The following is a 26,448-nucleotide window of genomic DNA, read 5'->3' on the forward strand; positions in this document are numbered from 1 at the left end:
AATATGATTTCTTTAGTTCCCATGGGATGTTATATTGGCTTCTGTCTCTCAAATGTTTCCAACACATATTTTAACCACTCAGTTGTTGAAATAATCATTTGGCATACAAATATTGTTTGTGGGGTCAACATAGAAGAATGTCTTCCTTCCTTTAGATTTTATCGTAGATTAATAAAATATTTTATTCACTGTAATAATGAACCTCATTTAGAAATAGCACAGAATCCTGGAAAATGATCATGTTTCCCTCAGACTTTAAGAAGAATTTATCCACAGTTGGCAAAAATGAGAAACGTTGATATCATAGGGATTGTGTTGTATGTTACTTCTGATTTTAAAATACTCCTCACCCTTATGGACAAACATTCAACATTTTCCCAGCCATTTCTTAAAAAACTAAGACTAAGGATGAAAGCATAGTGAAATTAAAATAACAGAGCAAAAAAGTTGCAAACTGGAAGTTTTGATTGTCAGTGTAATTAAAATTATTGTTATATTGATTAGGTGACAAAACATCTGGATGATTGTTTTTTTTTAACACTCTTTAACCAGATATCTTGGCATTTTAAAAACTCAGGCTTATGACACCAGTGAACACTTTTAATTTTTTTTTTAACCCTTGAAACTCTGTATTAGTCTGGTAAAGAGTTTTTCTTTGTTTATTAATGGAATACTAAGCGGGAATCACAGGACCCAGCCTGCCAAGTCTATATCCTCTCACTAAGGGCAGAGTATTCTCTTTCATGACTTGTGACTTTGATGATACTCTCTACCAAAACAAATATCTGGCAATAAAATTTATCTCTCTACTCTCAACATGTGGATCTAAAAATAAGCAGGAAAACTATTGGGAGCATTTGGAGATTGAAGCAGTGGGCAAATATGATGTTGTATGTTGTATACGTAGCAGAAGTTTTTTAGTTGAGCCCAGCTAATGGAAAGAGGATATAGACATCTTTACCTCAAAATGAAGTCAATAAAATATATAGTATAAAAATAATTTATTTAACATGTACTATCCTTAGCACAGTAGGAGTCAAAAACTACATGGATGATAGCCTAATACTCTGAACCTGAAGTTTACAAAGGATTGAGAAGTAATATTGACTTGTATGTTTAATTTGAGGTAGTGAGGGAGTGTACTGGGTTTGTACCAAACATTCAAGCAGGCCAGGAGCTCAGAGAAGGAAAAACTCATTTTCAACTTGCCCTAATTTTTAAAAAAATTCTTCATGGAAGGTTTGGGACACAAAAGTGGCATGCCTCAGACTCTTAGTTTTTCTCCTAGTTCTCTGGCTATGTCGTCTTTTTTTTTTTTTAAGATTTATTTTTTTTTAATTTTTCTCCCCTTCCCCCTGCCTCCAGTTGTCTGCTTTCTGTGTCCATTCGCTGTGTGCTCTTCTATGACCGTTTCTATCCTCATCAGCAGCATCGGAATCTGTGTTTCTTTTTGTTGCATCATCTTGTGTCAGCTCTCCTCCGTGTGTACAGTGCCATTCATGGGCAGGCTGCACTTTCTTTTGCACTGGGTGGCTCTCCTTACGGGGCACACTCCTTGCGCATGGGGCTCATCTATGCAGGGGACGGCACTCCTTGCGCGCATCAGCACTGCACGTAGGCCTGCTTCACACGGGTCAAGGAGCCGGGGTTTGAACCACGGACCTCCTGTGTGGTAGGCGGATGCCCTATCCATTGGGCCAAGTCCGCTTCCCTCTGGGTATATCTTTTTAGTCTATTTTGCAGGCTCCTTTTTCCTGTGACCATTAGATGTTATAGTTCCTCAAGGTTGGAACTCTTTCTTCTCACTGATTTCTCCCTAAATAATCTCATCCAAGTCCATAACTTCTAAATTTGCAATTCCAGATTGGGCCTCTCATATCCATGTTTCCAAATGCCTACACTCGGATGTTTCAAATGTTCTGCAATGGAATATCTCCAAGACTTAATATTGGTTTTTCCCTCTAAGTTTAATCCTCACTAGTGTTTTCTGGCTTAAAAAATGATACCACCAACCATTTTGGCTTAAGCCAAAAACCACAGAATCATTCTTAACACCTCACCTTCTTCATGCTCTATATTCAATTTATCAATTTTTGTATGTGTTTTACCTCTTATGAACTCTAGAATACAGCTAACTCCCTTCATATCCACTAATATAACACACTACTGTAGTAACCTCTCATGTGGTTTCCTTGCATAAAGGGTGGCACCTACCTTCAGTGACCATCGTTTTATTCTCCATGATAAAACCATACTGTGTTTGTGTTTATCAAATCCAGACTAATCTTGCCTTTCCTCCCCTGAAAAGGCTTCATTGCCTTCCCAGAGCTGTTAAGATAATTAATAGTCTTTATCACAGTCCTTACTTCTGCAGCAGCTTCTCTTCTTGTACATCTTGTACTCTTTTGTATTCTTATCTTTTCACTCTTGCCTTCTCCTTCCCAGTCACACTGGCCTTTCAAGTTTTGAATGGCACAAGCTCAGTCCTTCCAAAGGGCATGTCCCTCCCACCCGCCTTGACTCATCAGTGCCTACTCACTCTTCACTTGTGCTCCAGTGTCATTGCCACAGGAAGTCTTCTCCCAGGCCTGTATTCTGCTACCAAATCAGTTCCTTTTGTTATATCTCTCATATAAGTAACCGAGATTCTTTCCTTAAGAGTCCTTACCACATTTGCATTTAGATTATTCATAATAATTAGAAATTCATCACATCTCTCTGCCTCCCCTACTAGACTGTAGGCACCCATGAGAAAGAACTGTGCCTAGTTTTACCTTCCAATGAGCCTAGCACAGTGACTGGATGATAGGAGACATGCAATGAATATTGTTGAGTGAAAGAATAGAAGAATGAGAACTGCCAAATGAGTTGTTGGGGTACAAGTATGCTGAGTATTTACTCCAGTCATTTGAAGTCATTGAAATATATATATTAATCTCTCAGAAAAGGGCGTTCTGAGTGCATTTTTAAAGTCCCATTACAGCAGAAATATATGTATTTTAACCCTAAGTGTCCCTATTTCTTTTGGCTACCCAATTCTGTGAGTTCAGATGACTCCAGATAGACAACTGCTTTGCTCTTTAAGGCATTTAGAGTTTAAGGTAAGCAATTTGAAAATGGTTCCTCAACAGTGATGATTATTTGATGTAAGGAACTTTTCTTCATGGTCCCCCTCTTCTTTCAAACCCTGGGAAATTTGCTCTGGATGGGTGGCCACTCAAGGAATGGGAATGCTCTAGCTATTGTTCCCTAACAAACCCCACAGTGATTATCCATGGGTCTGTTAGCTTCCTCTGGTCGGTGTGCTGATGGTACCCAGCACTGAAGGCTAATCACCCTGAGGTAGCCTGTTTATGCAGGTGGCAGTGGCATTGTGTTTTGTTTATTTGTGGTATCCACTGCACATTTTCCCTGAATTCATTAATAAATAATCGAGATGAAGAAATCATTTTCTTACTTTCCAGGCATAAACTAAGAAGTTTAACTCATTACTGTCAGCTTTCACTGAATACCGTGGGAATCCTAACCATTCCCTTCAGTTATACTGATGTGAATTAGTAGTAATTTTCAAGCAGGCAGCTAAGGGTTTTGGGGTTCCAACTGAAATAATCAATATACACCCATCAGTTAGTCTAAGTGAATGTCTTTTCTTATTACAGTCAGTCCTTTCCCATGGTACTGTGGCAGACTGTGCTGTTGTTGGCAAGGAGGATCCTTTGAAAGGCCATGTCCCAATAGCCCTCTGCGTGTTGAGGAAAGGTAAGAGATCCATGTGCCTCTGGACTGGGCTTTGAATGATTAACAAAGATTCAGTCAGTGCTTATCATCTGAACTTTCTTCCTAGACATAAATACAACAGAGGAACAAGTTTTGGAAGAAATTGTGAAACACGTTAGGCAGACCATTGGCCCTGTGGCTGCTTTTCGAAATGCAGTGTTTGTCAAACAGTTACCCAAAACCCGGTCAGGCAAAATCCCCCGGTCAGCTCTCTCTGCCCTTGTCAATGGCAAGCCATATAAGGTAAACTATAAGGATGTTTAATGCTGTCTTTTGAAATTTTTACCCCATTTCATTCTTAACAACTTTAGTCTAGAGCAAAACCCTTAAAATGGTTCTCAAACATGAATTGTACCCCTAAACACACCTATCACTTATTTTAAAATGTTAAGTGGGATGTGCCTAGCTATTCACTCTGGAATGACTGAGCAGCACATGGAGGAATGAAGGATTTGGAAAGAATCACAAATTAAATAATGTCATATGTTGTAATTACAGCAACTATTATGTGAAAATAATTTTACAATGAGAAATATGTCAGTTTATTTCAAACATACTTATGGAAAGGCAATCTTTTTAAATGAAAGGTACATTTCCTTCAAAAGAGTCGTTAATGGCTATTAGTGAATGACAAAGCAAAACAACTGAGGCTATTTATACAATCCTAATTGATTTATATGCTAATTGGCTCCCCTGTTTTGAGTGAAAATTATTTTAGGAAACTTAACGCTGGTTCATACATATGCATACTTTTAATTTGTGTGCATGTTATACATGCGTAGATGTACTTATTTTACCAAAATCTAATAAAGGCAATGTAGGGGTGTGGGTGTAGCTCAGTGGTTGATCACCCACTTCCCATGCACAAGGTCCAGAGGACCTCAGTACCTCCTAAAAAAAAAAAAAAAAGGCAAGGCAACAGGAAAGAGTAGCTATATGAGCAATGAATATGAGCAAATGACAAAGAAATATTCATTCTATAGACCTTCATAGAAATGCCCTAAGTAGAACTTTAGAAAAAGCACCATGTAGGACCAATAGTTTTGTTCATTGAATATTTCATTTTATTACTCTGGAAGACTATAAATAGATTTTAAAATATTAAATTCAAAATTTCTTATCTGTCTATTTCAGTATTATAAGATAGCAAGGGACACAATATTGCATAATATTGTTTAATTATTTAGAGAGTGTAAGGTGTTGAGAGAAGAATGTTTATCTGACTCTAATTTTCTTTCCAGATAACTCCTACCATTGAGGACCCTAGCATCTTCGGGCACATAGAAGAAGTGTTGAAGCAGGCCTCATGACTTTTTTTCCCCCTACTTTGAGTCAACATTTCCCAGAAATAAATAGTTAAATAGAAAGTATTTGCAAACTGAAATGTGAATTGTAAAGCCCAGTGTAAAAAAAGTACATTTGATGACTAGTGAACACTGCTGTGCCTTCTATTTAAATAGACTCAATTAGCATTGTTAATAGTTGACTGTAACATGACTCATTAGTATATCATATGTTGTCTGCTGCTTTAAGAAAAATGAACCTAGTGCATGATTTTAAAAAACAATACCCTGAGACATTTTGATTGAAAGGGACACTAATACAGAGCCACTTCCAGAAATTGGGAATCTGAGTCAAAACCTAAAACTCAACCTGGAGTCAGAAAATAATTCAAAATGAAGTTTCTCATAGAAATTCTGAATATTTTCCAACATTCTTGAGGTACTCACAGAGATAGTTGTTTTAAATGACTACAAAATCATGGATGAATTGGGCAATTTTAGGTAAGCATCTAAGCATATGAAGTTATTTTGTAGTTAGGAGAAGCTGTTACGTGTACATCTTCTGAAAGAAGGATGGACACCAGGCTCTGCTGTCAAATCAATAGTTACCTAGTCTAGGGAAGTCATGTGTCTGGCAGAGAGTTTAGAGATCATTTAATCTAGTCCCTTTTTCATGGAGATGAGGAGCTAATGACCCCTGGGAATCTCTCATCATGTCTCCTAACTTGCTTCCAGCTTCTATGGAAGCAGGAGGAAATGATACAGAAATGGGGATAGAGTGCTAAGGACAGTTCTTAAGGAAGAGATGTAAAGATTTTGTGGTTTTTTGTTATTTTGGTAAATGTAAAATATTTCATATTATGTTAAAGACTAAGCAGCCTTCAGAGACCAACCAGTTAATGCAGTGTCAGTAAGCCAATGAGTTTTTGAAAGGAGCTTGAGCCATATGGCCTCAATGTCAGAAGGACAATAAGGAATGGTGAAGGGTGGAGACTGCCTGCTTCTTTTATGGAGGTTGCCCCCACTCAGAACAGAGTAGTACCAAGGAGCCCAGGAGATAGGGCCCTTATTGCAAGAGCCTTTGATTTTTAAGAGAAGCTAAATTCCAGATTTTTATGTGAAACTTCTAATTTTTAAATAATTCAATATTTCAACAAGATTTGGTTGAGTAAAATTTCAACAAAATTCAATAGCTCAATGAAAAAATATTGTGTTGTCCAAAATCATCTTTCCATTTGAAACCTCTGTAAAAAACGATCAAGCATTTTTTTTAATAATTGAAAATGAGTCTTAATAAATTTGTGATTTCCTAACATAAATATATCTTATATTTAATAAGATATTTTTACTTACATAGTGTTCTACAAGATATAGTTTATCAAAGAATACATTTAAGCAAAAGAAAATATACCATCCTCAATCACTTCTCAAAGCACTTCTGAATCTTTTAATCCATTGGGAACATTAGCATCAAGAGCAGTTGTCCTATTATAACTAGACTGGCTAAATGAAATATATGTGAGAGAGAACAGATAATAGTTTATTTACTTGTTTGCCTGAAAAAGTTAGCTTGCAACCTGTATAAAAACATAGAGAAAATGTTAGGTTTTTTTTGTTTTTTAATCTTAAACTACAAAACAAATGACTTCTCACAGTAAATTTCTATTTGTTTAAATTGGATTCTTGGCTTTTGCACCTGAAAAAGTATATTCATCTAATTGATCCCTTTAATTATTTTAGTATCCTGAATTAAGCTAACTAGAGGCTCATATTCAATTGGAAGCTGTTGGGTTCCTTGAACTGTCTAATGTATTGGTACCATTTTATCCATTATCACCACTATAGCCTTAGCAAATAATCCATATTAATATCTTAGCACTTAAAATGTATTACATTACATTTTCAATATAAGATTCATTTAATTTGAAATGGCAAATTATTTTGCTGAACATATATCATTGTTTATTTGCAAGCTATACATTCAGGCAGAGCCACGAATTATGTAAAGATTACAGCTATGCTCCTCCAGTACATTTTTCCTGGTAATCAAATCTGAGGGGGCACTTCAACAAGCAGGCTTGAATTATTTTCCAGCTTAGTGGGATTGGAAAACAGTGCATGAGACTGGGGAAGTAGTTATTTCTTATATATGGTGGAGGAAATTTGCGTCCTTTTCAGGGTCAAAGAAAAAATTATTTTTCCTTTCACATGAGGAAAAAAAATGGGATGAGTAAGATGAACTCATCTCATCAGATTGCTTAAAATTTAGGAGGAAATAAAAAGAATTTTCTATTTTAGTACTTACTGGGAAGAACTTTCATTATATAGTACTTTAAAAATTCTGTATTATGATGTATCTTTTAATATATACACATATATTATCTTATTAAAAAAGTCAACCTTACTTAAATTTACCTAAAGAAATTCTGCATGATATTCTTTTTGTATTTTCATAGAATTTTTTTATTGTTAAGACATTGCAAATAATTAAAATATAAGGTACTTTAAAAATCTATAGAAGAGACTTTTCCAATGCATTGTTATTTTGCTCCTGAAAAAATATTAAACATATACAAATGAGACCTGCAATATATTTAAAGTGCCATTTTATTATATAAAATTGTATTGGAAAAGGCCCTGATCATTAACATATAAGAATTCATAATGCTCATAGGCGGTCACAAGGAAGAGCATTGAGACTCTAATGTTAATCCATTATGTGGATTTTGAAATCTGGAAGAAATTATAAATTAAAGGGTTAATTATTCTTTTTAGGGGGACGTAGTAGAATCTTTTGTATCCTCTATATGTTAGCGCCTATTAGAGATTACTATTTCTTACTTGATGATCTCCTAAAGAGAAGAAACTGACTCTAATAACTGAGTCCATGTATAGGATTAAATGCAAATCTAGTTTATATTATCACAATATCACAGCTTCTATACATATTTCATTTCTACAAATTAAGATCCCCAAGTTCAGATGCGCTTAGAATGCTCTTTTCCATTGTTTCTGCTTAGGCAACATTTTTAGAAAATTTAAATCACTCCAATAAGCAAGTTTAGTACTCCCTCTTGTGGCAGATTCACTTTAGAAAATAAATATGACAGTGAGTCACTAAAAGAATCATTTCTTTTTAGTTTAAACAAATTGTAAAACTTTATGTAACTATAAAACAAAGCTTGAACAAAGAATTGCAAGTTTTTTTTTATTGACAATGGAGAAGTTTTCTGTTACCATTAACTTTTGACTAAATCTGTCAAACAAAAATAGACATCAAAACAAATGTAATGAACGTGCAAACATAGCAAATTAAAATACAAAAAAAAAAGAGAAATAACTAATGACAGGTCTTGTGCTTAATAAGATCAAGCAGCAGAAAATCAGCAGTTTATTAAATGGTATTATTAAATAGGTTTTACTTTGAAACTTCCCATATAAACAAAGAATAAACAACAGTAACACCACCAACTAAAACCACAGGGAAGAGATTACTCTTCTATACTTTTATACACTATATATGTTAGTCATTCTGTCTGATTTATTTCCTCTGATAAATCTGACTTCAGGGAAGTCACAACAAGGCCATCGTGGCTAAAAGCTTGTAGCATTAGACATGAGTTTGGCTAATGCCCTGTTACATTGACAAAAGAGGAGGGTTTCTGGGGTTTTGCTTTTTCCAGGAGGAAATGAGCCTCAGACTCTGCAGTGGTTGACATTCACTGTCCAGTGCTGGCTGGCGGTTCAAAATATTAGAATGACCATGTGGTTCCTAGATAAAGAGTTTTGTTTTTCTTTGTTTTTTCTTCTTGGTCCGCAGGTAACAAGAGAAGATAATTTTTTCTTTATAAACTTTTTTTTTTTCTTTCTAAATAATTGCTTTTGACCCTTGTAAACAGTTTGGCTTTGTTTTGTTTTGAAAAGGAGATCAAGCCATCACAGTGCTTTTCTAAAGATATAGGACATCCCTGATTGCCTTTAAAAGTCCATTTTAGGTTCCAGTTCTAGGTTAAATCATTCTTTTTTACATGATCAGAGGCAGGTGTTCAGCTTTAAGTATTGACAGACTTGAAAGAGAAACATATCGAAGCATGAAACATGCTTCCAGTAACATATTGATTTGACTGTTACAATTCAAAAACCGTAAAAATGGTGGAATGGTAAAATACAAACAGTAGTTGGAATTGTCAAATGTTTGCAATTGAGACTCCATGAACTATATATTTTATTTTTTTAAAAATCATATTTATATCCATTTACATAAGACACATTTAAAAAGAAATACATACACAGTAATACATAAATGCCTAGTATATTACAATAAAACATGAAAAACAAGGGGCTCCATTTCATAAAAGCATCTGTTGTACAGAATTTATGATGTGGATGACACTTATTTTTCAAATGACTTAAGCATTTTATTACAATTGTAGTAAACTAATTAAACTTAATATCTGAATCCCCCCCCCCAAATCGCATTTTCAACTTAATAAACCATTACTTGTCATTATTTCCTTAGAGTTTAGTCTTCACAAAGGTTCTCATTGCTCATCTTCTTAGATGGTAGTGCACTTTAGGTAGAGTAGACTGAAAAGACGACATCTAAAATATTTAAGGGATAACATTAGTTCACCCAAAGGTCCCAGACTAGAAAATCCCACTCCACTACTTCCTGGTGCACTGCCATGCAGCTTGCTTTCATGTCTTAATACTAAGAGATAATGAAAAGGAAATCATCTGGGGTTTATCTAAAAACTGTAAGTAATTAACATTTGCTCTTCTCCAATTTTGTGCAGCAGAGCTAAATATTAATAACAAGATTTGCTCACCTTTGTGGAAAGTATGATAGCAACATAGACAAAGGTCAGCATGCTTTTGAAAAATTAAAAATTTGCTAATCATAAATTGGGTTGAGTTGACCTATTCCAGGGAATGGACCTGTATTCTATAAATCATAGTATAAAACTTTTTAAAAGGTAGCTTTGGTTAATTGTGACCAGAGATGCAATGCTATTAACATATTTTAATGGTTTGGTGTCAGTGGTGGGGCATCACTGATCCTTTCTAGTAATAATATAACTTAGAAAAGCTCAGAATTACTATTCCTGACTTTAAAAAACTGATTAGATAATATGCTCTGAATTATGTTCACAATGAAAGTGGGTTTTTTGTTGTTGTTGTTTTGTTTGTTTGTTTTTTACCGAAGAAAGTGAAATTGGTTGTTCCAGATTTATTTGTTTAAATAAGTAATTTTCTTTAGGAAATATGAAACTAGAATGCTATGCACAAAATATAGAATCGCAAATAGTAAAAGAATAATTCTAACCATTATTCCAGACCTAAAAAGCAAGCACCATTGAACATATTAAGTAGTCTGAATTAGTGATGTACTTGGTTCCTAGGGAAATTATAGTGTTGTTTGTAGAAGCCAGTAAAACAATATTTTGGAAAGTCTCTTATTTACCCAAATCATTTTATACTTTAGGTAGTGCCTAATTAGATGCCAAATTGTATACCATAATTAAATTTTTAACATTAGGGTTTTACATGCTGAAATTAAATCTCTTATCCGAATGCTTTTTTTAAAAAATCATTATCATCTTCAAATAGTGCAGCAAATAAGGCAGCAGAACCAGCTCCTATATTAGCCCAAAAGATAAGTAATAAATAATATGGAGCTTTATTTCAAGGCAATGAATAAACAGTACAAGGTGAGCTGTTCCTCTGCCCACAGCTGCTTCCTCTCTCCATTCCTGTGCACATATTTAGTTCTAAATGTTGTTCTAAAAATATTTTTTCAAAATATCAGTTCATTGAATTTGGTGAAATATTTGGCAAAGCACAGTTTTTTATTAAAAATATTTTATGAGCATTCGCATATTTATAAACCTAGGAAACTGCAGGTTTACTAAGACTGTTTTACAATAGAACCCATTTTCATGTGGATTTGGAGGCAGCTTCCACAAACTAATATTTCCCTAAACACAAATGCCTTACATCTTATGGTTGTGCAACAATCAAGCTTTGTCTTAATCCGGTATCCAGTCTTAAAAAGTCATTTTATTTTGTATTTTGGTTTTGTGTAGTAAGTCCTGGATATTTAAAATGCAAATTGCATTGATAGAAACCAACATGCCGAGAGTTTAAAATTCTTAATAGGAAACCATCTGTAAATCATTTTCCTGTTTTTGTTACTATTTGACTCTGAGAACCTGCTTAAATCACTATCTACCTCAGCTCCTATCTATAAAAAACCATTCACTAACCATGATTCTGTAAGATTCTCATCAATAAAATGCCATGTGAGTCAACTTAAAATGGTACTAAAAAGCAGAAGGTACTGAGTTGACAACCCATTGATGTGGAATAATAGAGTGACAGGTCTCCAACAGACAAACATTAAACCACAGAAAACAGATGGTGATGGGATTTATTAGAGCAAGAGTTAAAAAGAGTCCTTCCCCTCCTTCTCAATATAAAGGGATTATTTTGCTTCCATACTGCCAGGCCATAACAAATAGTACAATGTATATTTACTAGTTTATGTAGGTTCTGTTATTTTTGCTGGTTTGTTTTTTGGCAGTCAGGGGCAACTACTCACAGCAGGTCAGTGCTGTCTCCTTTGAGTGGCTTGTCAACATGAGTATGTGCGAACAGTGGAGTTGTCTAACCTCTGCAGTCTTGATGAAGCAACTGCAAATGGAGAAAAGGCCTTTAGCAGGGCTAGGATGATTGAGTACAAAGTTTCAGAAGAGAAAGATTTATTTTCCCTCCTTAAAGTTTTCCTGAATATTACCAGTATACCTTCTTTTTCATAAAAAGCCACTCACATTCTTCTTCTCTAGACCACTCTAGTAATGAAAATTTATTGCTGTGTAATTCAACTGAGCTTTTAATTTGTATTCCTCCTTAGATGAAATCTGTAACAAAAGCAGCTTCCGAGGGTGCTGATGTTTTTGAAGTAAAAATTGCTCTTAAAGGACACAGTCTGGTAGATTTTTATTTCCACAAGTATTGTAGAACTTCTACACTAATTTTAATCATGTTAAATTCCTCATGAAACTTGCTAACATATTCTACAATATTAACAAGTTATATGAATTGTAGATCAAAAATCAGTTTCATGTTGGAACTAATTAAAAGGACCATACTAGCTGTGGCCTTGACAAGAAATAATGACCCTAATAATTTTAATAAAGAAAGTAGGGGTTCATTTTACTTTAGTGCATACTGAGCAGAAATAATTTTTGTGACTGCTATTTCAAAATTCTCTCTCCTCCAGACTGGCTGTTTTCCTTTGCGAAGTATGTAATATAAGTCTAATGTCCACAGAAGGAAATACTAATTGGAAAATTACATTTGGTTTCATGCTTGTTTAATTTTCTTCTCATGTTGTGCTTGCTTATTTAAGGCCTTCTGCCTTGGTTAGAAAAAAAAATATCTGATGAGTCTGAGTCTGTAAGATGAAATATAAAACTTGCAAAATTTAAACATACAGGGTGACAGTGGAGTTAATTTCCATTTATTAAGGGTCTTTAGTTCAAATCAAACCTCTAACTTACGCAAATTATTTACTTTGGGGATAGAAGCATGAAAAAGCACAAGGCATGCAGATGGATACTGATCTTCCTAGGTGTGGACATTAGCCAAAATTATTCTTTTAGGGTAGCTAATTCTTTTTTTAAAAATGAGCATAAAATGCTGTGAATCCATGCACTAGCAGTTTGCAAAGGAGTCTGGGTTTAGAAGAAAGCAAAGTAAATTTCAAGCAGAGCAAACCAACTGAAGGAAAGAATCAATTCCAGAAAGCTATGCAAGGTCAGAGAATGACACCAGCTTTTGCTGAACAAGATTTTTCATTTATATGCATAAGTGCGAAACTACTGTACCATCCGTTGTCATTTTCCTTGACTGCCCAGATGTTGTGGTTAACCTAAATCCAGCTGGTAAGGTTTCTGAGGACCCAGGCATCATGCTGATTCCATGTACTTCACGAGGAGGAAATTGCCTTCTCCAGGTTGACCCACGTCTGAAGTTCTTGTCATCACTCTGCCAGTACAGAGTTATTATAATTTGATGAAAGAAAAACAAGTAAACTAGTGCAGGTGCTTAAAACTATGTGCTTAGAAACATGTAATATGGGCTATTTACAATTAATCTATTAAGTATATTTATATGGATTATTATGCTTTATTCAGAAAGCTCTATTGATCTCAAAGTGAGCACTTAAAGGAGACTTTAAATGGAAATGTTTTTATTAAACTTTTCATATGATTCAAATCTGTAAGTCTGCCATCTTTGAAAGTAAACATCTTTGAATACTTGAAATAAAACCCCCAAGTTTTTCCGAAAGGAATATTGAATATACTTTGTGATTTTATAATAAGAGATGATATAATCAATTGAATATGTTGTTGGATAAACTTCCTTTGACTCATACCCTAGAATAATGATGATTCTTCAAGTCTGCTTTTATGTACACAAGAGATATGTGTGATGGTAACTCTAAGAGGTCATCTAGTTTATATGGGATACTGTAATCTGAAATCTGTGTAAGAAGCTTTAAATATATTTATAAAATACATTTCAGCTGATACAGAATTAATCTATATTTTGTTGAAAAATCTGTGCAGCCTGGATACCATACTTGATATAAACACTTGAATAACACTTTCAATAAATTCTCTTTAGATGCTACTAAGAGTATAATGTAACTCTGGTTGCTCTTTTTCAGAATGATAGAATCTCTTCTCTGTTTGCATATAAACACAAAGTGCTGGTATAGGTGCAACCATTTCCACTAAATTGATAAGGAACAACATGTAATTTAGTGTTTAATATTATTCTTTACCCCTAATTCTAAGAAAAGTATTAATCATTCCCTTTTATAGATCTTGCCTTTTTATACCACTTCTCAGCTAAGGAAGGACTGGTTCCTGAAGTAACAGCCAAGAATGAGCTATAGACCCCACTAGTTCATATAGAATACAGGCCAATATTTAGCTCAGATTATCATTGTTATAATAAATGAGCAACACAGAAAGGGATTCTTATTTATAGACTGCCAGTTTAAATGGCACTTAAATCAGTATAGGAAGAATAAAATCATTTATATGAAATTACATATATCTACTTTCTATTACAATCCTTATTATCAGTGAAATTCATTTAGATTTTGTAGCTATTTTATAGATTAAGAGATGCTTGCCACTCCTCAACTGCTGGGTTTTACATTGCCCTAGACCTCCTCAGAATGTTTGTAAATGTAGAAAGGAAACAAAATCTCACTATTGCAGCCTCTCTGACTTCTTGATTCTTGGGATAGTTGTTGCATAAACAGAGAATATATTTCAGTCCTACTAAACACTACAGTACTCTGTAGGACTATACAACTCCTATGATGTACAAGTTAAGGATTAAAAAAATAAGTCACTAAACTGAGAGTTGGAATGATGATTCCTGTGCTCTTTCAACAAAGTGTAACTGCAGAAAGTTAATAGGGACTAAAGGCAACACCATCATGGGGATAGTTTCTATGAGATGGGTTTAAAAGATTGCCTTCTAATGGAAATTAAAGGGCATAGAAGTACATGATCACTTCTCAAATGATTTTGGTAAGTGAAATCTGAATCTGATCAGCAAAGACCCCAGAAGCAAGGCCATTCTGGCTCCAGGCAAATATTGACAATTTTTGTTCAAAAAGAAACAATAACAAACCTAGGACGAGAGAGCCTGGAGGGTTTGAATAATAAAAATCATGTGCTGTGCCTTTAAAATAAGGAAAAGGGGCAGCATATTTTAAAGGCAGATCGTCCAATCTTAAGTACCTTTTTCCTTTCATTACAACCAGGAAACAACACTACAACCCCTATAGGCTAGTGTTTACCAGGATAGTGCCTTCAGGTTAATCCACTGTTTGGAATGTAGCAATCTAACAAGTCTTTAAAAATTTTTATTAAAGTTCCTTTGGCAACATTAAAGAAAGGGGGGAAATTTTACTTAAATGTATGTCTGAGTTTATAAAGACTATATTATTTGAATGAACATTTAGGAATAAAGATTGTCAAACAATTTTAAAATGACTAAAAGTGGTTAACTATTAACTGCTTTTTAAAAATATTAATCACTAGCTATCCTGATGGGACAGGAGTGTGAATTAATAGGAAGTTAGCAGATTTCAGGACTCTAGAGCTTCTTTCTGTAAAATCTCTATAAAGCTGGGTGTGATAATATCAAGGTCCTTTGTTCCTCAATAAATAGGGAATTATTGCCCTATTTCAGGATTTGGTGGGTTCACTCACAAAATTAGTTTATAGCCAAGAAAAACCAGCACTTTGCAATACAGAATTGTGCATCTTTGTATTTTCCTGTTCATACTCAGGGTTTCTGTCCCACATCATCCTTCTGGAAAAATCCTGGCAAAACCTCAGAAGGACTTGGAAAGGGACTATCAATCCAGAGGGTTGGCTGGTGCCTCTTGTATGAAATCACCTCAAAGACTAAAGAACTAGTTATTAATTTATTAATTATTAATTTCCATATATCCACTTAACCATACATATATTATACAGGAATATTCTTATGTTCAATAAGCTTTCAAATGTTATAACTGTGGGAATGTTATTACTGTTTTTAATGAAAACTCCATATTGATATCTAAAATAATGAAAAGCTTCCTATTTATGGAAAGCAGAGTTTCTCTACATTTTAAAATTTCCTGTGAAGTTACTCTGATATATAAGAAATAATGGCATTCTTTATTAAAAAGTCAAAATTGTCTGTATTAAATGTTATCATTGCTTATAATTTAAAAAATATATATTGCTCAACATTATTTGCTGTCACAACTCATGGGGGAAAAGTAATTACTCTTTGGTGTTTTCAACTGCTGAAATGATAATATTTAAAAATTCATAGAGTTCTTTTCAAAATCAAATGAGTATTATAATTTAGTATTTGAGAACAATACTATCAATAAATACTAGATTGTATCCATAGAACAAAATTGGCTTAATTTCCAAGCACTATTCCTTAAAAGCAAGGAGGTTGCTTTATGCTTCTTACACTCTCTAAGATCCCTTTTGAATGATAGGTAAGGACTTACTTCATCCAGTCGCCGTTCAGTTCCCAGGGCCAAGAGGTTATTGTACTCCCTTTCAAGAATCTGCCTTGCCTGTTGACATCAAATTACAATTACTACCACCTAATATTTTACTTTAAAAATCATACAAAATATTCATCAGAGAATGTATTACAAACCCTGCTTTATTTATGGAATCAAGTTTTTTTCATTGTCTACCAGTCATGGAAAATTTGAGGTAGGGCTATTTTCTTTGATCTATGGGGGTAGAGTGCATAAATATCTGTGGTCTAGGGACTTTGACTTCACTTTATTGCTTTATTCTAACTGAATATTTTTTATAAACATTAAAATACGTAAAAACGAAAGTAAAAAGTAAAGTTGTATTGCTGCATTTTAATCAATTCTACACAGAAAACAGTTCTCAACTCTAGCTGAAAATCATCATTTGGGGGAACATTAGATAAGTAAGAATTCCTATACCCTGTCTCTTCATATCTAATTCCTTAGGTTTGTGATGTTGGCTAGAGGTTTTATTTTTTTAAGGAACTCTGGTGATTCAAATAATTATCCAGATTTGGGAAATCATTGGCATGCCCAGTGCTAAATATCTTTATAATTCAAACACATAAATAGAATTGACTGCATCTCAGAGAGGCAGAGACTAAAGGCCATCTGTCAGGGATAGTGTGTGGGGATATCTGGCATCCAGGTGGGAGATTGGACCACATTATTTCTAAATCCCTTCCTACTTAAATTTCTGACTCTCTTTCAGCTAGAAACCCAGTAGCATGAAATTAATACCCCAATGATACATTTCAAAGGTTGTGCTAACTCACATTAAGAATCATGAATATATAGGCAACTTTTTTTTTTTTCCTAAAAGTTTACTTTGTCATTAGAAAAATTAGGTCACAGTGCAACTACAGCATGAGGGGCTTGCCTGAGTGTTCTGTGTTGGAATCTGTAATAACAAAGCTAAGCTGCTGTAGTCAAAGTTCTCATCCAGGGCTATAAGTGAGCCGTGCACACCGCTCTCAAGAATATTATTCGCATAATCTCGAAGTCCGATTGCTTGTATCCAGCGAATAACTCGATCATTGCTCCACACCAACACATCTAGGAAAAGAGGTGCACTCTTTTAGGCCAATCTTTTGCATCATAAACAAAATCCCTGAATGAAAAGAACCACAGATATCTATCTGGCCAGGTCAGCTTTTTTGTAGGTTTCTTTATCCACTCCCTAAGGCACCTGGCCTCTTGTGTTAGACATATTCACTGCCCTAGTAGCTAACCTTTTCCGTTTTTTGGTATAGAAGAGGAGTTGCCATTTTCAGAATGTTTGTTATCACTGAAGTTAGAGTACATCTCTCACACAGAACACAATGTCTCAAAGTGTTTCTTGTTTTCATACTAGAGCTCTAGTGGTCTGTCTGAAGTTCACGTTTTCACCATCAGATGGGGACATTTCTTAGTTGTGTCTTGATATACAACTTCAGTAAGCATAGCAGAATGGGAATTAACATGGTTCTTTACCAGAAGTGTTAATTAGCCACGACTTAAATATTGCAATAGACTAGAAAATACTTTTTTCACTTGAAACTATATAAAAGATAACAGAATGGTAAGATATTACAGGAACTCGGGTAGGTTTATAGTTCCTTTAATATTTTGTCAATTCATTATTTTCAAATCATGTACTGTGGCAAAAATTAAGCACCCCTGCCAAAAGTTACAAATTGCCTTGATTTCAGGTTCAAAAGTAGCATTTTTTTTAGATGTAAAATACTTGGAATTTTGTAAAACTGAACATTCAAAGAAAAATAAGTTGTGTGTCTTTTTTAGACAAAAATATGACCAAATATATTTTATCATTTTTAAAAATTTCTTCCCATTATGAGCTGGAGGAATGTTGTATAAAAGATAGTAAGATACTCAGAATGACCAGAATATTCCGAGAAAAGAATTTTCAAAACTTTTGATGTAAGAAAAAAAATTAAAATATTTTTTCTAATCCTATAGAAAGGCAAATAAGAACTATAATTTACCATTAAAGTAAAAGTAAGTGTTCCTGCTAACTTACATTTTATTTTTAAAAATCATAGAGAATACCTTGGGACATATTCTTCAGCTTCTACTTGTGATCCCCTCCCCCTTTTTATGAAGTATTCTATTGTTTAACATAGATTTTATTTAGAATCATCCTGGATTTTCTTTTGCATAGCATTAAAGCAATAGAGAAAAACCAGCCCCATAGAAGCATCCTCATGCCCCTATTCCAATCACTACCCCCAACCCCAAAAGTAACCAATATTCTAGCTATTCTCACTATGGATTCATTTTGCCTGATTTTTAATTTTACATAAATGTAATACATACAATATGCACTCATGTGCATGTCTTTCACTCAATGTGTAATTGCTTCACAATGTGGAAAACAACAAATAACTTGTTTAATTTTATTGCTGGTAATTATTCCATTGTATGATTATGCCACAATTTATTCATTTCTCTATTGATGTACAATTGCATTCATCTGACTTTAGGTTATTAAGCATAGTGCCACTTTGAAACTTTTTATGCTTTATTAGAGAAGTTGTGGAATTACAGAACAATCATGCATACAATATAGGATTGCCATGTACCACCCTAACACCTAAACCATGCATTAATGTGGAACATTTCTTGCAATTGATGATAGAACATTTTTATAATTGTATTATTAACTAAAATCCATGGTTTAATTAGGGATCACTGTGTGGTGTATTTCCATGGATTTTTTTTTTAATCTTTTCTTTTCCTTTTCCTTTTTTTTTTTTTTTTTTTTTTTTGAGGTACTGGGGACTGGAGATTGAACCTGGGGGCTTGTATGTGGGAAGCAGGAGCTCAACCACTGAGCCACATTGACTTCCCTGAATTGGTTTTTCATTTGCTTTGCTTCTTGTTTTTTGTTTTTTCAGGAGACGCTGGGAACCAAACACAGGACCTCACATGTGGGAGGTGGGACCTCCACCACTTGAACCACATCCACTTTGTCCATGGATTTTTAAAAAATTTTTATTGTTATAATACACAGAATCTAATATTTCCCCTTTTAATCATATTCAGATATATTTTTCAGTGCTGTTAATTGCATTCACAATACTGTGCTACCCTCAACAACCATTACCAAAGTATATCCATCATTTCAAATGGGAGCCCTGTACATTTAAAGCCTTAACTTCTCATTCCCTATCCCTATCCCATTCCCTGGTGTGTTTGCTTTTATGAATTGTTTCAAATCAGTAAGATTATACAATATTTGTCCTTTTATGTCTGGCTTATTTTACTCAGCATGAGATATTCACAATTAATTCATGTTGTCACATATATCAGGACTTCATTTCTTTTTATGGCCAAATAATATTCCATTAAATGTATACACCACATTTTATTTATCCATTCATAAATCAGTGGATACTTGGGCTGCTTCCATCTTTTGGCAATTGTGAATAATGCCACTATGAACATCAGTGTGAAAATATTTGTTTGACTCTCTACTCTCAGTTCTTTTGGATATGTACCAAGTAGTGGGATTGCCAGGTTATATGGAAGTTCTGGACTTAGCCTTCTGAGGAACCTCCAAACTGTCTTCCACAGAGGCTGCACCATTTTACATTGCCACCAGCAATGAATGAGTGTTCCAATTTCTCTGTGCCCTATTCAATATTTGTTATTTTCCATTTTTCAAAAAGCGGCCTTTCTAATGGATGCAAAATGGTATCTCATTGTGGTTTTGATTTGCATTTCCCTCATGGCCAATGACGTTGAGCATCTTTTTATGTGCTTTTTGGTCATTTGTATATCTTCTATGAAGAGATGACTAGTCAAATCTTTTGTCTGTTTTTAGTTAAAAACCCAGTTAGGGTTATTTGTCTCCTTACAGTTATCTTGAAGGATTTCTTTATATATTGTGGGTATTAATCCTTTAATGGATATGTGATTTCCAAATATTTTCTTCCATTGTATATGTTGTCATTACTTTCATGATTATATCCTTTGATGAACAAACGTTTTTAATTTTAATGAGGCTCCATTTATCTATTTTTTTGTTGTTGTTGCTTGTAATTTGGTGTAAGGTCTAAGGAACCATTGCTTTATTAGAGATGTTGTGAACTTACAATACAAGCATGCCTAATGCACAGAATTCCTATACTACACTGTTCCACCAATACATTACATTGTCTGTAATAAAAAATATATACTGTATATTTTTTAAAATGGAAGAAACTATTGCCTAACACAAGGTCCTGAAGATTCTTCCTTATGTTTCTAGGATTTGATAGTTCTGTCTCTTAAATTTAGTCTTTGATCCATTTTGAGTTGATATTTGTATGCAGTGTAACGTGGCAGTTCTCTTTTCTGTGTGTGTGTGTGAATGGAGATCCAATTTTCCCAGCACCATTTGTATAGGAGACTGCTTTTTCCCAATTGAGTAGTCTTGGCCACCCTGCCAAAATTCAGTTGCCTATAAATGTGAGGGTTGGATTCTGAGCTCTCAAATCCATTCCATTGGTCTATATGTCAGTCCTTGTGCCAGTACCAAATTGTTTTGATTACTGTGGCTTTGCAGTAAGTTTTAAGATCACCTAAGTGTGAATCCTCCAACTTCAATCTTCTTTTTCAAGATGGCTTTAGCTATTCGGAGCCTGTACCCTTTCTTTTATATTTGATGCTTAGTTTCCATTTCTGCAAAGGAGTTTGTTGGAATTTTGGTTGAGATTGCATTACATCTATAAATTGGCATTGACATCCTAATGATATTTAGTCTTCTAATCCATGAGCATGGAATATCCCTTCATTTATTTAAGTCTTTTTTTATTTCTTTTAGAAATGTTTTGTAGTTTTTTGTTTACAATTCTTTATATCTTTGGCTAGATTTATTCTTAGATATTTGAATCTTTTAGTTACTATTGTGAATGGAATTTTTTCTTGATTTTTTCTTCCAATTGTTCATTACTTGTTTATAGAAACACTACTGATTTTGGGGTGTTGATCTCTTACCCTGCTTCTTTGTTGAATTCATGTATTAATTCTAGGAAATTTGTCGTGGATTTTTTTCAGCGTTTTCTGTATATAGGGTTATATCATCTGAAAATAGGTAAAGTTGAACTTTTACTTTTCCAAAGTGGATGGCCTTTACTTCTTTTTCTTTCTTAATGGCTCTGACAAGTTCTTCCAGTACAATGTTGGATAAGATCAGGAAACAGGCAAGGTGACAGTGGGCATCCTTGCCTGTTTCCTGATCTTAGAAGGAAAGCTTTCAGTTTTTCACCATTAAGTAGAATGTGAGCCAGGGCTTTTCATATATATGCCCTTAATTATGATGAGAAAATTTCCTTCTATTCCTAGTGTTATAAGTGTTTTTATCATGAAGAGGTGCTGGGTTTTGCCAATTCCTTTTTCTGAATCAATTAAGATGATCATGCTTTTTTCCCCCTTCATTGTGTTAATGTGGTAGATTACATTAGTTGATTTTCTTATGTTCAACCAACCTTGCATACAAGGGATACATCCCACATTATCATGGTGTTTAATTTTTTAAAATGCTATTGGATATCGTTTGCCAGTATTTTGTTGTTTTTGCATCTTTCTTCATAAGAGATATTGGACTGTGGTTTTCCTTTCTTGTGGTATCTTTGGCTGGCTTTCGAATTAGCATGACATTGGCTTTGTACAGTGAATTAGGGAGTGTTCCTGCCTCTTCAATTTTGGAGAAAGATTTTGAGTAGAATTGCAGTTAACTCTTCTTTGAATGATTGGTAGAATTGTCCTACGAAGCCATCTCATCCTGGAGGTTTTTGATTACTGATTAAATCTCTTTATTAGTAATTGATTTGTTGAGATTTCTATTTCTTCTTGAGCCAATGTAGGTAGTTTGTGTGTTTTTAAGAGTTGGCCAATTTCATCCAGGTTATCTAATTTATTGCATATAGTTGTTGATAGTCTCCTCTCATAGATCTTTTATTCCCTCAGGGTCAATAGTAATGTTTCCTTTTCATTTCTGATTTTTGTTATTTGTACTCTCTCTCTCTCTTTTTTTTTTTTTTTGCAGTCTGGATATAGTTTTGTCAGTTTTATTGATCTTTTCAAACAATTAAATTTTTCTATTTCATTTACCTCTGCACTAATCTTCTTCATTTTCTTCCTTCTGCTTACTTTGGGTTTAGTTTGCTCTTCTTTTTTGAGTTCTTCCTGTTTTAAGGTTTAGTCCATGATTTTAAGTCTTACTTGTTTGTTAATGTAAGCATTTAAAGCTATAAATTTCCCCCTAGCTCACTGCATCCCTTAAATTTTTCTATGTTGTATTTTCATTCTCATTCACCATAAGATAGTTCCTATTTCTCTTCTGACTTCCTCTTTAATAAGCCATTCGTTAAGAGTATGTTGTTTAATTTCCACATATTTATGGATTTTCCCTTTTCTCCTTCTGTTATTGGTTTATAGCTTCATTCCATTTTGGTCAGAGTATATACATTGTATGATTTCGATATTTTTTAACTTATTGAGATTTGTTATGTGACCCAACATATGGCCTATTCTGGAGAATGATTCATGTGCACACAAGAAGAATGGGCATTCTGTATTTGCTGTGTACAGTGTTCTATATATACCTGTTGGGTCTACTTGATTTAGAGTATCATTCAAATCTTGTACTTCCTTATTGATCTTCTGACTAGGTATTCTATCCATTATTTAGACTGGTGTATTAAATCCCCCTTCTATTACTATAGAGCCATCAATTTCTCTACACTAATAGAAGGGGACTTTAATACATCAGTCTAAATAATGGATAGAACATCCATTCAGAAAATCAACAAGGAAGTATTTGCTTTATATATATTGAGGATATGCTTTTAGTTGCATACATATTTATGATTGTTACTTCTTCCTGTTGAACTGTCTCTTTTATCAGTATATATTGACCATCTTTGTCCCTTATAAATGTTTTTGACTTAAAGTCTATTTTATCCAATATTACTATAGCCATCTCATCTCTCTTTTAATTATTACTTACATGGTATATATTTTTTGCCATAGTTCCACTTTCAACCTACTTGTATCTTTGAGATTAAGGTGACTATCTTGCAGACAACACATATAGTTGGGTCATGCATTTTTATCCATTCTGCCAATCTTTTGTCTTTTGACTGGAGAGTATAATTCATTTACATTTAAAGTCACTACTGATAAAATGGGTCTTTCTTTTGCCATTTTGCTATGTCTTAGCTTTTGTATGTCTTATCCCTTTTTTTGTCCTTCACTTCCATTAATGCTTTTTGTATATATTTTTTGATATTTTTGTGTGTTGTACAATATGGAGTGCCTTCTCATTTCTATCTGCATATATTTTTCATCTTCTTCCTTATGGTTAATATGGGGTTAAAACTTATCCTAAATTATAGCAATCATATTTGGTTTGCTATCAACTGAACTTCAACAGCATGCACATAAAATTTTTATAACCGTCTGTGTTCTCCATTTTTTTGTACTTGTTACCACTTATATCTTTGTACATTTTCTGTCCAAAAACCAGGATTTATTATTACTTTTTATCCATTTGCATTTTGGCACTTGCGGGAAGTGAGAAGTGAAGTTATATACCAAACAATACAATACAATAACACCAGCATTTATAATTACCCAAATGGTTACCTTTACTGTAGGTCTTTATTTCTTTATACTGCTTTGAACCACTGTCTAGGGTCCTTTCATTTCAGTCTAAGAACTCATTGTAGCATTGTGTATAGGGCAGGTCTAATGGTGAACTCCCTCAGCTTTTGTTTATATGAGAATGTCTTAATCTCCCCCTCATTGTTGAAAGAGAGTGTCACCAGATATAAAATTCTTGGCTGGCAGTTGTTTTCCTTCAGCACTTTTAAGTATTTCAACCCACTGCCTTCATGGTTTCTGATGACACATTGGCACTCAACAGAATTGGGACTCCCTGATATGTAACATGTTGTTTTTGTCTTACAGCTTTCAGAACTCTTTCCTTGTCCTTTGTCTTTGGGACTGTCATCAGTATATGGTGATGTGTATTTATCTTCATGTCTCTTCCATTTGATATTCCCTGGGAGTCTCAGATATGCATATTCACATCTTTTGCTAAATTTGGGAAAGTCTTTGTCACTATTTCTTTGACTATTCCTTTTCCTTTTCTCAGTTTATTCTCCTTCTGGACTGCCATATTGCACATATTGGTTGCTTGATGGGGTCCGGAGGCATCTCAGGCTATTTTAGTTTTTAATATTCTTTTTTCTTTCTGCTCTTTAGCCTGACTCATTTCAAATGTCTAAGTCTTCAAGTTCACTGATTCTTTCATCTGCCTGCTCCACACTGCTCTTGAAATCCTCCTGGGCATTTTCCTTTCCAGCTATTGTAATCTTCAGTGTCATTAATTCTGTGTGGTTTCATTTTTAAATTTCTATCTCTTTACTATGACTCTCATATTGCTCATTTGATCTTTTCCTGATATCCTGTAGTTCTTTCTCTGTATTTTCCTTCATCTCCTTGAGCATTTTTAAGATCATTTTTAAAAGGTTTTGTTCAGTGTGTCCACATTCTCATCTTCTTCTTTAGTGAGTTTGAATTTTTATCCTTTTCCTTTGATTAGACCATCTTTTCCTCTTTGTCTTGTACTCTTTTTTTGCACAACGTGCATTTTTAAAGTAATTTTATTGATAGCAATGTTCATTTTAATATTTATAATGTTAACTCTGGAATTACTTTCTGGGATATCTGTTTCTTGTTTTTGTTTTGTTTCAGGAAGTACCAGGGATTGAACCTGGGACCTTGTACTTAGGGGGCAGGCGCTCAAACCCCTGAGTTATACCTCTTTCCTCTGTTTCTTGGTTTTGAACCACTGGTGTTAAGACAGATTTTCTTACGCTTCAGCCCTTCCATCAGGAAGGTCTGCTCAAGGCATATTCAGTGTGCATGGATTTCCCTGTCCTTCTCGGTCTCTGCCTTATCCAAGGCTTTTGCTTGCTAGTTGCTTTGGAGTTCCCCATTTTACAGGAGTTTGATCATCCCCTCTGTTTACCAGGTGACAGACCTCCCTCTCCTGGATGTTTAAGCTAGCACAACTTTGTTCCAGACTGTCAGTATCTATAGTTTTTTATTTTCCTTTCATTGTCTCAAGTTGCTTTTGCCTGGAGGGAAATTTGGGGAGGAGGGATAAACCATAGAGGACTTTCCTAAGTCAGCCTTCCCAGACAAAACAGTGCCAAGGACCCATGAATCGGGTGCAGACCAGCTCCAAAGTACTCTGGGGTGGGGAGCAGGAAGGGTGCCAAGAGCTTCTCGGATGTCTCCCCAAAGCTGAGATTTCTTGGCCTGCACTGCAAACACAGCCCTTCAATTAACTATCCCTTGAAGTTCTAAGGAAGTGCAGTATCTTTAAGTCTCCAGCACCACCACCCCTGACTGGGGTGGGGTGAAACAATGGCTGCTGTCACTTTTGTCCTGGACATGTTGAAACAATAGCTGCCCTCAGAGTCTGGCCCACAGAGATCTGAATTTGCTAATCAAAAACCTTGATCAGTGATCAACCATGATCACCCATGTTCTTGGGGAAGAGGAATTTTATGTCTCTTTCTGTCACTAGCAAGCTAGCTCAGGGCTGGATCCCAAAGTGGCTTACCACCGTGTAGTGAGGGCAATTTATTATCCTTTCCTGTAATGTATGAGCCTTTCCTCCTGCTCTTCCCTGGTGTTGTACTGTATTATTCCTGTCTGTTTTTTCTTTTTCCTCTAGCATTGTTTTAATTAAGAAGTCAAATACCTTATTTTTGTTCCTTTGAAGGCCTTTTATTCTGACAGATTCTAAGATACGTTTTTGTCTATGGCTTTCAGCAGTTTAGGAAAAATGTGTTTGGATGTGTCTCCCTCCCCTTACTCCCTCCTCTCTCCCTTCCCCTCCCCTGCCCTATTCCATTTACACATACATTAGACTCTTTAACATGTCCAATATGCCTGTATTGATATCTTTATATCATTCATCTTTTTATCTCATTTCATCTTTCAAGTGATCTATCTTTTATTTTGCCAAACTTCCCTTCTACTGATAAAGCATATGAGTTCTTACTTACAGTTTTTATACTTCTACTTCTTCAAATTAGCATTTGGTCATTTTCTTAATAAATAGATTCCAGCTACACATTAAAATTCTCCATTTCATCACTAATTTTCTTAATGCATTAATCACATTGTTTTAAAGTCCATGATTAGGAAAAAACTGCATCAGGATCATCTCTGAACATGTTT

The 26,448-nt window shown here is 34.5% G+C and overlaps 2 protein-coding genes across 21 annotated transcripts in view; one reads left to right on the forward strand and one right to left on the reverse strand.

The window, feature by feature from the left end:
* The window catches only part of ACSS3 (acyl-CoA synthetase short chain family member 3), a 167,956-nt gene extending 160,482 nt beyond the window's left edge, over positions 1-7,474 (forward strand). Inside the window, exons 14-16 of the mRNA XM_004462242.5 lie at positions 3,660-3,759; positions 3,845-4,020; positions 5,019-7,474. Of these exons, the coding sequence (XP_004462299.2) occupies positions 3,660-3,759; positions 3,845-4,020; positions 5,019-5,087 (345 nt within the window). The 3' untranslated portion in view covers positions 5,088-7,474. The remainder of the gene's footprint in view (positions 1-3,659; positions 3,760-3,844; positions 4,021-5,018) is intronic.
* A 1,780-nt stretch (positions 7,475-9,254) lies between these two features.
* Positions 9,255-26,448, reverse strand: part of PPFIA2 (PTPRF interacting protein alpha 2) — a 544,821-nt gene continuing 527,627 nt past the window's right edge. For 10 of the 20 annotated variants that reach the window (XM_071218980.1, XM_071218976.1, XM_071218978.1 and 7 more), the window contains 5 exons: positions 17,084-17,259; positions 16,165-16,233; positions 12,950-13,109; positions 11,662-11,753; positions 9,255-9,662 (listed from right to left, as the gene is read on the reverse strand). In XM_071218980.1, coding sequence (XP_071075081.1) covers positions 11,695-11,753; positions 12,950-13,109; positions 16,165-16,233; positions 17,084-17,259 — 464 coding nt within the window. In that variant the 3' untranslated portion in view covers positions 9,255-9,662; positions 11,662-11,694. The remainder of the gene's footprint in view (positions 9,663-11,661; positions 11,754-12,949; positions 13,110-16,164; positions 16,234-17,083; positions 17,260-26,448) is intronic. The other 10 variants (XM_058308490.2, XM_058308494.2, XM_058308493.2 and 7 more) reach the window with 1 other exon arrangement.

The sequence above is a fragment of the Dasypus novemcinctus genome, chromosome 12, assembly GCF_030445035.2.
Source record: "Dasypus novemcinctus isolate mDasNov1 chromosome 12, mDasNov1.1.hap2, whole genome shotgun sequence".
Taxonomy (NCBI): domain Eukaryota; kingdom Metazoa; phylum Chordata; class Mammalia; order Cingulata; family Dasypodidae; genus Dasypus; species Dasypus novemcinctus.